The sequence below is a fragment of the Trichosurus vulpecula genome, chromosome 4 (assembly GCF_011100635.1).
Source record: "Trichosurus vulpecula isolate mTriVul1 chromosome 4, mTriVul1.pri, whole genome shotgun sequence".
Classification (NCBI taxonomy): Eukaryota; Metazoa; Chordata; class Mammalia; order Diprotodontia; family Phalangeridae; genus Trichosurus; species Trichosurus vulpecula.
The window spans coordinates 371598738-371612856 of record NC_050576.1 but is presented as its reverse complement, the minus strand read 5'-3'; the positions used below and the strand labels follow the sequence as shown (position 1 = coordinate 371612856).

General features: G+C 43.8%; 1 protein-coding gene across 1 annotated transcript in view; it reads right to left on the bottom strand.

Annotated features, from left to right (window-relative positions):
• Window positions 1-13635, bottom strand: part of UBAC2 (UBA domain containing 2) — a 245180-nt gene extending 231545 nt beyond the window's left edge. Inside the window, exon 1 of the mRNA XM_036753855.1 lies at window positions 13370-13635. Within this exon, the coding sequence (XP_036609750.1) occupies window positions 13370-13400 (31 nt within the window). The 5' untranslated portion in view covers window positions 13401-13635. The remainder of the gene's footprint in view (window positions 1-13369) is intronic.
• Window positions 13636-14119: the final 484 nt, after the last annotated feature.

Genomic DNA, 14119 nt, shown 5'->3' with positions numbered 1-14119 from the left:
TCACTTATTATGAAAAGATGGATAAATGTAAATATTCTATTTCAATAACACTTCCACCTAAACCATTGTAAAAGCCTCCTAATCAGTCTTCATACTTCTGGTCCCCATTCATCACACAGCTGCTACAATCTGCTTAAGGCAAAGGTCTGATCAAGTGAATCACCTGGTTAAGAAGTTACAATAGTTCCCTACTGCCTCCAGGATGACAACAGCAGCAACAGAACTAACATATATGTAGGGCTTACTAAGTGCCAGGCACTGTGCTAAGAGCTTTGGAGTTTTGCTTGTTTTGGGATAAAATACAAACTCCTTGCCCTGGCACTTAAAGTTCTTATAATCTGGCTCCAGCTAACTTTTCTGGGCTTGTTTCACATTATTCCTCACATAGCATTATAAGTTCTAATATTCTGCCTCCCCCTTCTGTCCCTTTGCACATGCCACCTTTCCTGTCTTTAATGTTCGTCCTCCTTGCCTCTCTCTCGTAATCTTTCAGGGTCAGCTCAGGTAGCAACATTTCTGACACAAAACCTTCTCCTGATTCCCCTTCTCCAGTTATTAGGATCTCACCCCAAAATTATTTTGTCTTTATTTGGCATACACTTTGTACTCACCAATAGTCACACTGAATGCCACCAGTAGATTTTAAGTTCCTTGAAGGGGGAAGTGGGGGACCATTAGGTCTTTGTATCCTCAAAAACTTGCAAAAAAACAGGTACTGAATAAATGACTGGTGAATTAAATTGAGATGTACTAAACATGGACTTTTAAGCTACTTGATAAATTTTAGATGTGATTTTTAAACTTGAGTTTAATTAATAAAAATCAATTGCCACTGTACTGTTAGAACTCAGTTACTGAAAAATTGTAATAATGTAAGAACACAACCATCCACAAAATCCTTTTCTAATGCCTCACTGTGGCTGGAACTGGCCCTACCTATGCCAGAGGAGTACGAGTTCTGGCCATTTCTGCCTCAGTAAAAAGGCTTCGTGCATGCTTTCCGGGGAGCAGTCTAGCTAAGCAGAGTAAAACTCAGCAGCAGTAGGCTGCCCACTTGGGGATGAAGTCTTTGGTTATGGTGACCTGTGAAACAAAGAATACAAAATGCTGTAGTTCTCTTCAGCTCCCTTTTACTTGTGCAGTGATAGTGGCAGAGGGCCCGAGTATTAAAAACTGCAGTCTTTAAACTGTCGATAACTTTGAACTTGGCTGTCAGTATTATAAATCTCAGTGAGGTGCCTGCCCGATGACCAAGGAGTGGACATGCTACCGGAGGAGCTGAATCACATGAGTCTTGACATTCTCACCAGATGAAGGAGGTTGTAGCTAAATAAAAGGATGATTCACAAATTCTCCTTGAAAGGATGACAAAAGCACTAGGTGGAAGAGCTGGTTTTATCATACGATCAAAGATAATTTCGTGGATAACTGATCTCATATTGCCATGTTTATGACAAATCTTTGCAAAAGACCACAACAAAAATAATCCCAGTTCATGTACCAACATCTACTGCTGAGAATGAAAAAAAAAAGAAATTCTTGGAAGAACTTGGTAAGTCTGTATGAACTAAATCAACATGTAACTAACATTCATAAAGCTCTCTTATGTTTCAGGCACTGGGCTAAGAGCTTTATAATTATTATCTCACAACAACCTTGGGAGGTAGATGTTAGTATTATTATCATTTCACACATGAGGAAACTGAGGCAAACAGCGGTTAAGTGACTTGCCCAGTGTCTGAGGCTGGATTTGAACTCAAGTCTTCTTAAGTCCAGGCCCAGTGCTCTATCCACTGAGTCACCTAGCTGTCCGAGTGCTATGCACTTTGAAACTCAGCAACTTGACAACAAAAGTAGAAATAAATGAGGATGGTGAAAAACATATCCGAAAGCAAGGGGGCTAGATAATGAGGGAAGCCAAAACTCAGAGCACACAGATCCATCCCTCCGCATCATGAATGCTACCTTGAAGCAAAGAATCTGTGGGCAATGGACAGAGATGACAGAACAGTATCACAAAAAAAGGAGAGATCAATATTTTAACAGAGAAAAAGACTCAGTATTGATATCATTGACTCAGTTATCCCTGAATCAAGTAGAAACAGTGAAGACCACTGAGTAGCTCAAGCACGGCCAAAACTAATATAGAACCAGAAGAATAATCATGAGAAAAACATGCGGCAAGCCAGCTGAAACTCAATTTTGACCCAGTTAGACAAGCTATTAATCATGAAAAATGGGTACTGAGCAGTTAAAACGACATCTACACCAATTATAGTAATCTTATACCTAAATACAACTAATGTAAATTAATTGCCACAAGAAGACCAAAATAATCTAGAGAGCACTTTGGTCAGCAAAAATTTAATTTATTTCCCAAACAGAAAAAGATGCAGGCCAAAGGCAACACTGGTTTAAAATATAAACTCATTGGTAACATCGTACCAAGAGGATGATAATAATATAACATTCATAAAGCACCTACTATGTACCAGGCACTACACTAAGTGCTTTACAATTATCTGATCCTCACAACCACCCTTGGAAGGTGTGATTATTACCCCAATTTTACAAATGAGGAAAGCGAGGCATACAGAGGTTCACTGGCTCGCCCAAGGTCAAACAACTATAAGTGTCCGAAGTTGAAACTGAACTCAGATGTTCCTGACTCTGGGCCTGTTCTACCCCAATGATGGAAGATTATGATTAAAAGGGCCTCATAAAGCTGAGAAACTAGCTCAATTAAAGCCTTGCAAGACCCAGCAAGATCTCGACTCTGCTCTGACCCTTCTGCACAATGCTGCCAAAATAATTTTCCTTAAGCACAGACCTGGCCACGTCACTCCTAGTCAATCAACTCCAGCGGCTTCTTCCTAGGTCACTTAGATCTGCATAAGCATCTCTGTTCAGCTTTTAAACGTCCAATATAACCTCTCCCAACTTATCTTTCCAGCCTCCATGGGCATGACTTATTACTTCCACAATCTGGGAATCAGCCAAACTGGCCTTCTCGACACTCCACAAACACAACTCTCCATCTTCCATTTCCAAGCCTTCTTTTTATAGTCTCTTTGTTCCTTTAACACAGAGCTCAAGAGACATCTTCTGCACCTGGCCTTTTCTGATCCTTGCCAGCACCCACCCCACCCAATTGCTAGTGTCTTCACTCCCAAAGTACTTTGTATTTAATTACTTGATCAATATTTTCGTTTCTTTCACTTCATATTTATGCTGTGTATGTTTTGCTTGTGTGGAGAGCATGTTTTCTCCTAACGTTATTGCTTTTTACTTCCCTTCTTCAGGATTGTCCTTCACTCCTTTTTGCATTCTCAATCAGCTGTCCTTTCTTTTGTTCCTTTAGGGAGATGTGCCACTGCAGATTCAAGCTTTTCTATTCTGCCAATTATTTCTTCAGTGCAAGTCATAAATTCTGCTCTCCAATTCTCATTTCTCTTTTAAACCACTGAGGAAGAGCATGCTGTGGTTCCAGCTTCTCAAAATCCACAAGTTACTCTACCTCATCACGTAGGTGTTGAATCGTTTTCCTTTGTTTTAAAGTATTTACTCATAGGATGCCCAAATTTGTTTACTAGATCTGGAGGCCATATTTTCTGCTGCTGTCAATGTCTTCCCTGTTGGTTAATCTGCTTGTGCTCAAAGTCTATGCGTTTTATTCCTCCTGAGATCTTTTGTAATTTCAGTGTTTTGGGTTTTTTTCCTCCTCATTTCCCCTACTGCTCGGTTTCTGCCTCCGTCTGTTGGTGGTTTCCTTGGGGGCTGGAACCAAAGCATCTCAGCCACCTTCCACAATGGGTAATTCACAGTTCATCACCAGCCTTAGTTTCTACCCCAATTAGATTTCTGAGGACACAGAACTAGCCACAGCTAAATGCTGGACTTTTCCCCTCAGTGCAGCATAGGAGGGAGAGCTTCCCTCCATTCCCCACTCCCCCAGCCATGACATCTTGCCCTGTTTTCTCTGTTCCTCAGTTCTCTGGCCCAGAGGTGCTAATCACTGCCCCTCTGCTGCCGCTGCTGCTGGGGTATCAGGGTGGAGAGCTGAGTTCTCTTACAAGGCCAGCCCCATTTCCTGTTCTTCTACTCTTCTGCTAACCTCTATTGAAGCAGAGATCTCTGCTGTAATGGTGGCTATCTTGGCCTCAGCAAATTTCTACAGTTTGGAGGCTGGATCTCCATGGCATTAGAAGGGAACTGGAGGGACAGAGTGTGGAGTGGCATTCTGTTGCAAGCCCATGAGTTGAGTTTGTTTTTACCTTCCTTGGATTCTTGGTGTCCTAAACCAGGGAGATAACTGAAATGATCTCTTATGTGCTTCATGTCTGATTATCTCTTGTGAACTTTATGTCAGAGGAATCATTTGTTTTGGAGAGGTTGAAGAAGTTGTGAGGATAAGAGACAAATTCTGTCATGTGACCCAGAAGTCCTATTGTATATATTATGTGTACTTGTTGTCTCATTAGACTGTAAGCACCTTCTGAGTAGGGAATATTCCATTATTTGTATTCTCACTGCCTAGCAAAGCTCTTAGCATATACTAGGTGCTTAATAAATTCTTATTAAGGATAAAATGAAAGAACAAACAGAAAAGCAAAAAAGTTCTAGAAAAATTTTTTATAACAAATTGATCTCACCAGCAGAGTAGAGCCACCATAAGACTCAAACTTCACAGTCCCGATGTGCTTATAAAAGGAACAACAAATGGAACTAAAGGGAACAAAGAAAGGTAAAGCAGCTGAACTGGACTAAGTGTCGATAGAAGCCAGTGTATGTGGAAGTGAAATACTTGAAGGCACTTAGGCAATGATTTATAAGACATCTTAAGGCAGGGAAGACACCACAATCTCTGACTTTACTAATATTTAAAAAAAAAACCTGACAAAATAACCACCAAGCGACTTACCCATCTACATGAAGTTTTTATAAAAATCATATATATATATATATATATATATATATATATATATATATATATACACACACACACACAATATACATACATGTGTGTATGCAAATATATGTACAGATATAGACATCTATATATCTATCTATATGTATATACATACACACGGACACACACTCATTGGTAGCATCCTCGATGGGCGGATCAGCTGGTAATAAGCAGCCTTTCACAAGCAATATTTTCCAGTGGAACACACCTCTTTATCCTCAGATAACACTCTAAAAGTTAAAGAGTCCATTGCAATTATGGTGCATTATTTTTTAAAAACTGATTTTGCAGAGTAGAACACTGCTTTAAAGATTTCTTCCACCAAGATGTTGCCCATCCACTTATGGATGTGACTATATCAAAATGATGAAGAACAAGCCAAGAAGCTGCTAGAATTAATGGAAAACAAAATCATAAATAATCCTTGAATGATATGAGATAATCTTGTTAAGCAACTCTCTGATTACAAACATTAGGTAAGGAGTTAAAGAGGGAGATAAACGCCTGATAAAGTTGACCATTATTGTAATGAAGGAAATCCAGTTCAAAGTCCAAAATGAAGTGAGACTCACTATGCCCTTAAAATGATAAAAGTGCTGGTCATATCCAGTATCGGTACAAAGCAGAGCCTCCTGGAAGAGATCTGTGGCCATTCCAAAGAGTATGAACTGAGCATCCACAGAGTTAAGTCCAAATGTACAAAAATATGTATCTATTGCCCTGTCTCTGCTATGTAGCTAGATGGCAAAGCACACATTTAATGTGGGAGACAACACGCAGTAACAATGTACAAACAAGATACACTCATGATAAACTGGAGCTATACTCAAAGGGAAGGCGCTAACATTAAGGAGGATCAGGAAAGGTTCCTTGAAGAAAATAGAATTTTAGTGGACACCTGAAGAAAGCCAGGAGGCATTGACAAAGAAGGAGAGAATTCCAAGCATGAAGGGCAACAGTGAAAATACAGAACTGGAAAATGAAATGTCTTATTCAAAGAGAGCAAGGAGGCCAGTGTCATTGGATCATGGTGGACAGGAAGGGAAAAGAAGAAGAGGGCCAGAAGATGAAGGGCTTCATGAGCCAAACAGAGAATTTTATATCTGATCCCAGAGATAACAGGAAGCCATTGGAATTTATTATTTAGGGAAGTGGGTAGCATGGTTAGACTTGTGCTTTAGGAAGATCACTTTGAGAAATGAGTGGAAGATGGACTGGAGTGAAGGGAAACCCGAGGCAAGGAGAACGACCAGCTGGCCATTGCAATAGCATAGGCCTGAGCTGAAGAGGACCGGTACTGATTAGTGTCAGTGTCAGAGGTAGGAAGGAGGCATATGTGAAAGATGCCGCAAAGGTAAAATCAACAGGACACAACAACAGATTGGATATGGGGGTGAGAAGGAGTACTGAGAAGAACAAGGTTTCCATCCTGGGTAACTGGGAGGCTGGTGGTGCCCTCGACAACAAGAGGGAAATGAGGAAGAGGGAGGAAAATAACAAGTTCAGCTTTGGACATAAGTTTAAGATGTCTACAGGACATCCAATACAAGGTGTGGAAGGTGAACAGTAAGTACTCCAATGATACACTTGTAATGGAAGAAGACTTGAGGAAGGCTTCAAACATGTGGGCTTACTTTTGTAAGGTTCTTACACGTGCCCCCTTCTCTCTTCTGACATTGCCACCACCCTGGTGCAGGTTCTCCTTACCTCACATCTGAACTATTTTAATAGTGTGCAGATGAGTCTTTGGGCCTCAAGTCCCTCCCCACTCCAGTTCATCCACCACTAAGTTATCAAAGAGTTCCTATTAAGGTGCAGATGTGACCGTGTCACATCCCTATTCAATAAACTCCAGAAGCTCCATTATCACCTCCAAGGTCAAATATAAAATTTTCTTTTTGCATTTAAGGCCCTTCATAACCTGTCCCCACCACCTTTCCTTCCTCACGCACTTTACACCACATTCTCCATTACCCAATTCCCAATCTCTTAGTTCCATTCCCTTCAAACCCCCAATCACCACCACCGATGTCACCCACTAAAGTTACCCGTTCCCTTCCACTGGAACACCTGCTCCATAGGCAACAAATTTGCTTTCATCTTACATCTTTTCCTTTCCTACTCCTTCCATCTTCTGGCTCTCACTGAGACTTTGCTCCCTACCGATGTTTCCCTGGCCACCCTTTCCAAAACTGGCTGCGGTTTCACTCATTCCCCTGACTCAATGGTAAAAGCTGGGTATTGAAATATTCTTTACTTCCCATTGTCACTTTCGGGCTCTCCCTCTCCCTCCATCCCTCAATAACTTTTGCCCTTTGGAGATTCACTCATCTACTCCCTAATCAAAATTCTGTTAACCATTGCCTACCAACTTTCAGAACACTGTCCCTTTACTCAACGAGTTCAGTGCCTAACTCACATTTTTTCTTTACTCCCTGACCCCTGCCCTCATATATGGGAACTTCAACACACCTTAACCTTACAGTTCCTTAATTCACTCACTTCCCATGACCTCCTCCTCTTCTTCCACCCCACCTAAATTACACAAAAATATGGACATTCCCTTGCCCTGGCTATCCACACTCCACTTTCTCATTAATGAACTCTGAAATTCCCTTCACCTCACTAGTCTATTGTCACTCCACTCTCCTGCCTTACAACTCCAAACCTTACTCTTTGTCCACACAGTGACCTTCAAGCCCTCGATCGTTCAGTTCTTCCTGGTCATCACCCCATGCACTAGTACACTCTGCTCCTTTCTCCATTTTATCCCCTTGGTGAACCAGTTCAACTCTACACTGTCCTCCCCCCTCCCCCCTTGTATCACTGATCTTGACCTGATGAGCCTCGGCCTTGAATCAATCCTACTATCTCCTGCCTTCATTCCTGCTCACACATTGCTGATGAAGGTGAAGAAAAATAACACAACCTTTCTGCGTCTACTATAAATCTGTGTTACATAACCTGGGGTCCCAGTGCAACAAGGCACTCTTTTTCCACCTCCCTAATTAACTCACTATCCCACTCTCCGCAGTGGCTCTTCCAAACCTTTTCATCCTTCCTGAAACATCCCATGGTTTCTTCTCCCTCCATGTTCTGAGCTGAGAACCTTGCTTTGTATTAAATCGAAAAAATGGAAGCCATTTGCTGAGAGCTTCCTCTTCTTCCCTCCTTCGCTCACAAGCCCAGAGGCCTTCTGCTACTCTCCTTCACCCCTGACTCACATAAGGAGGTGGAAGCATATCCCTCTACAGGCAAAAATGATCCAATTCTTGTCCAGCACAAAGACCCATCTATAGTTGCCATCTCACTTATCTTCAATCTCTCCCCACCTACTGGCTGTTTTCCTGCAGCCTACAAACACCCAAGTCTCTCCCATCCTCAAAAAAACCCTCATTTGATCCACCCATCACACTAGCTGTTATCCCATACGGTTCTCTCCTTTTGTAACTCAACTCCTTGAAAAGGCTATCTAAATAGGTGCCTCTACTTCCTTTCCTCTCACTCTCTTATTAACGCTCTATGGTCTGGCTTCTGACCTCATCCTAGCAACTGAAATCTAACAGCATTTTCTCAATGCAAATCCTTCCCAACCTCTCTGCAACTTCTGACACTGTCAAACACCTTGTATTTCTCAATACTCTCCTTCCTAGGTTTTCATGACACTGGTCTCTCCTGGGTCTCCTCCTACTTCACTGATTTCTCCTTCTCAGTCTCCTTTGCTGGATCTTCATCCAGCAAACCCCAGGTACTTGATGGCTCTCTGTCCTTCTTCCTCTATACAATTTCACTTGGTGATCCTATCAGTTGCCGTGGATTCAGTTATCATCTGTATGCTGATGATGCTCAAATCTATTCAGCCCCAACCTCTTTAACCTCACATCTTCAACTGCCTACTACACATCTTGAACTGGATGTCCTATCAACATCTTAAAGTCCAAAACTGAACTCATTATCTTTCCTCACAAGAACACAGTGAAGTAGGCGTTGTTATTATCCCCATTTTATGGTTGAGGAAATTGAGGCTAGGAAAGGTTAAATGACTTGCCCAGGGTCACACAATAAATAGGAGATGCCTAGAATGGACATAGAACGGGAAACAGAAAGCACTGGTCTGACCGAGTCTCCCCCCCCCCACCCCATTCAATAAACTTCACTGGCTCCCTATTCCTTCTAGGATCAAATACAAAATGCTCTTTTGGGTATTCAAAGTCATTCATAATCTAGCCTCTTCCTACTTTTCCAGTCTTCTTAGGCCTTACCTCCCCTCCCCAACACATTCTCATCAATCCAGTGACACTGGCTTCCCTGGATGTTTCATGAACAAGATACTCCATCTCTGGGCCCTGCACATTTTCTCCAGCTATTCTCAATGCCTAGAATCGACTCCCTCCTCAACTCTGCCCACTGATTTCCTTGGCTTCCCTTAAGGCCCAACTAAAATCCTACCTTCTACTCTCTTTAATCCTTGTGCCTCCCCTGTTCACTATTTCCCATTTAACCTCTTTGTAACTTGCTTTGCATATATCAGTTTGCATGTTGTCTCCATTAAACTGTAAGCTCCTTGTGGGCAAGGACTGTCTTTTGCCTCTTTTTGTCTTCCTGGAGCTTAGCACAGTGCCTAGTATATAGTAGGTGTTTAATAAATGTTAACTGGTAATTGAATGTAAATAAAAGAAAAACAGAAAACAGAATAGAAATAGAAAAGTTAATATGGTAAATGAAACTGGCAGCCAAGATACTTGGTGATTTACTTAGCATCATAGTGAGCCAATGATGAAGATGACATTTTACATTTCTACAAGATCGTAAAATTTAAAAGTTGTCTAGTCCAAGCCTCTCATTTTACAGATGAAGAAAAACAGGCCCCAGAAGGTTAAGTGATTTGGCGAAGCTCACGCAGACAGCAAGTGAACTGGGATTTAAACTCAGTTATTTTCACTCCCAATCCAGGACTCTTTCCATTGTATGAAGGGCTTTATTCTACTCTTGAACCATCCCTCCATCTTTGCTGACCAAACCATCTTTTTTTTTTTCCCCACACTGAAATATCTGATATACCATCTGTAAAAGTTATTCACATGTGATACCAACCTATTGAAACATGTCCAGTTTTTATGCAATAAGTTTATTTGAACATGTCATTGTATTAGTAATACATGAAGTTAAACTTGTTTACAGAATGCTATAGGTATGAGGATGATAATGATAATATTGATAACAGTGATGGTGATGAGGAATGTCCTTGACAACAGCTTGTAACCAGATGAGACCCGAGGACCCTGAATCAACCAATCACATCCCAGCCCCTAACTAATACCTGACCACAGAGGGGCATTCCCAACCAGCACCTGTGAAGTACCTACCACTGCTTACCCTATAGTAACCCTGGAGCTAATTAACATGCAGACTTGTCCATCAGCCAATCCTAGCTACCCTTACCCTATTAAAAAAAAACCTACACCCCAACTGCCTGCCCATTGGGCACATTACCCCAAATAAATGCCTTCACTTGATTTGGAGGCAGTCTGAGTCTGAATTCTTTCAAGATGACACCACGATATACACCCTGCACCTCAACAGTGGAACCACTCTAAACACTAGGCTTTAAAACCATTGGGAAAAAAGATTATTTTATTGTTAGGAATGGAAATCATTATTTGATTCATGTAATTCAGTTCTAACATGAATTCCAGAAATGAAGTCATTAAATATACAGGGCATGAAAATTAACTCAAGGATCCCTGGTTTATTGATGTAGGTATTCCTTCCTTCACCCATGCAGATAATAATTTTCTCTACAACACAAAAAGAATCTTCATGGGTTGCTATGGCTAAACAAATGAATCACCTGATGGCCAACCTTGTGGGAGGCTCTCCCCATTTAGTTAGGCTGGCCACCTTCTCCAAGTGATAGCCCATCGATATTTATTAAGCTCCTCCTGCAGAGTATGTGCTCCACTGATGTCCTCAAGGACCCAGGATCATCTCTATAACCTGATAAGACAGGCACTGGAGTGTAAAACTTTAGTTGAAGTAGCATTCTAGAGCACGTGGAAAGATATAAAATGTGAGTAGGCGGGAAGAATTGTCTCAACTTTGGTAACAGTTTCTATGTTCATGCTCAAATGCTCAAACAGATGCTTCATCGTATCAATGTGGACGTTTTCGGTATTAAGGATCACAATCCATACTTGCTCAGGCTTTGCAACTGTACAGCATCATCACCTAAAGTTACCACAATCAGTAAGTCAATGAACATTAATAAGAACCAGTTACTGTGTGCCATGCACTGTTCTAGTTCTAGGGATACCAAGAAAGGTAAAAGACAATCCCTGCTGTCAAGGAGCTCCCAGTATAACGGGGAAGACAACATGCAAAACCTACATACAAAGAAGTTACATACAGGATAAACTGGAATTAACGGCAGGAAGGCCCTAGAAATGAGGAAGAAAGGCTTCCAACAGAAGGCGGAATTTTACCTGAGACTTGAAGCTAGGGAAATCAGGAGGTGGAAATGAGGCAGAGAATTCCACACAGAGGGGACAGCCATTGAAAATGTTTGGAGTACGAAGATGGAGTGTCTTGATAAGAAACATGGGAATGGCTGGTGTCACTGGATCACAGTGTATGTGGGAGAAGGGCGGAAGGGGTAAGAAAACTGGAAAGGTTGGGGGAGGCGGTTGGTGCTAGGTTATAAATGGCTTTGAACACCAGAGGTTTTTATATTTGGTCCCAAAGGTGACAGGGAGCCAGTGGAGTTTTATTTACTAAGTAAAGGAGGGTGATACAGCCAGACCGGCCTTTAGGAAGATTACTTTTGACAGCCTGGTGGACAATGGGCTGGAATGAGAAGACACCTGCAAGAGACTGGCCAACAAGGAGACTATTGCAAGAGTCCAGGCATGAGGTGATAAGGACCTACACCAGGGTGGTGGCGGTATGAGAGGAGGGAGGGAGGAGTAAGTGGAAAATGTGAAGAAGGAAAAACTGACCAGCCCTGGCCACAGACTGGGTGGGGCAGGCAGGAGAGAGAGGAAAGAAATTGAGGATGACACCTAGGTTGTGACCCTGGGTAACTAGTAGAATGGTGGTACCCTAAACAGTAACAGAGAAGTAACAGAAAAGAGGGTCATACGAGGTAACCTGGAAAGTGCTTAAAGCATCACATAAATGTTTACTATCATTACTCCAAATCTTAAAGTTACTTAAACGCTATTATTGTTTATTGGAAAACCTAAAGCATCATACAAATGAATGAATAAAGCATTTATTAAGCACTTACTATGCACAAAGCACTGTTAAGTTCTGGAGATACTAACAGAAAAGCCAGACAGTCCCTGCTTCCAAGGAGCTCACATTCTAATGGAAAAGACTGTATTTCAGTTCCAAGTCAAATAGAAAAGTCCCACGATCCTTGGAGCGCATTATTATATCATTATTTTATAACTGCTAGCTCTTATTATGATGTCAAAGCTTAATTGGGGTTTATTTAACAAACAATATACCTCTAGAGAATCCCAGGATCCAGCCCTGTACACAGACTTCCAACTGTTAAAAGGCTGTTCTCCTCTGCCCTCTACCTGCTGACCACTAGCATTCCTTCAAGGGAAAACCTACACTACTATACTTAGCAGCAGAAATCAGTTTGCCATCAGACCAGCCCCTCACTAGCTTTTAATCTAAGTACACAAACAGCAAAGATCGCGGTCAGGAGGAGTGGGAGGGAGAAGATACAGCCGTGGAACCCATTCCCAAACCGGCGAAGGTAATAGTCTCTTGGACCTCGGGACAAAAGGTCAGCGTGGTCTGACTAGGGCCAGGGGATAAAAAAGGATGAAGCAAACACTCATGGGGGTCTCCCAAATGAGGGCGCTTCCCACGTCACCTTTGCAGCCTAGAACGTGACGGGACCTGGGGAGGGTACAGGTGGGCACACTAGCTTTCGGGGGAAGGACAGCCGAGTTCATACTCCGGGGGAGGGACGGGGTGCAAGACGAGTCCAGCCCCACCCAGCCGGCCCAGCAGGACCGCACGTGAATGCACCCTCCCTCCTGCCAGGGCGCGGGTCAGCGACGGGTCACGGCCAGGGTGCCGGTCAAAGGGGCTGGCCCAGCCGCTTGAAAGGAAGCGGGGAGCTCTGGATGATTCCTGGAGCTCGGAGTCCCTGCTTTTTCCGAGACAAGGACCAGAGTGGGGCAGTCACGCCCACCCCGGTGCCCGGGATGACTACCCCCCTCCCGCCCCGCCCCCAGTCCCAGTGGAGGGGTGTAACCGGGGTGCTGGTACTCTCCGCCCCTCCCACACCGCCCCCCCCAAACTACACACCCACTTCCCCTTCCCCACCGCCCACCCCAAGCCTCCTCCGGGGCGGAGCCGGGGGGCGCGGCCGGTACTCACATAGCCCACTTGAACCGGTGCTGGTGAACATGGTCACGCTCCCGAACCCCCGCTGGGGGCAAAGTCTAGAGATAAAGCAGGGGGAGGGGGAAAACGGGGAAGGAATGGGGGAGGGGCTCCTGCCTCGTGGGGGAAGGGAGGGGGTGTGGAGGTGGAGAGAAGGCGCCTTCGGCGCAGGCGCAGACACAGCGGGATCTAAAATACCTCACGACGCCGCTACCCGCGATCGGAAACACGAGACGCCGGTAGCCAGTCATTGCGCATGCGCAAGATCCCGCGCGCACATGCTCCGTCGGCCCGCCCCTCTTCCTGCCGTGGAAGATGGAGCTCTACGTTTCCGGGGACTTACTTTAGTGAATCGAGTTGGGGGGCAGGAGGGAAGGTGTGGGAAAGAGGGTTGAAAGGGGGCGGGACCTTCATTGAGTAAGCCCTCCGGAGGAAGGGAGGGGCTAGGAAGTGAAAGGGTGAGGCTGGGTAGTGAAAGGGCGAGACTGGATCTGATTTGGGGTGATCCTCCCACCTTGTTCTAGCGCTACACTCTTCTAGTACGGTCGGCCCCACCCTTGTTAATAGTAGAAAAGATCCCCCTATTTCCTCCCTCCCCGCTTCGCGTTTTGGTATATTCGGGACCGCAGGATCGCCTCGCTTCCCACCCCCCCGCCCGCCTCCACGCAGTTGGTAGCGCCGGTTCGTTCGGCGCATGTTCCGCGGGGGTTTGGTCCGGGTTCATTCTCGGATGAGCGCAGAGGC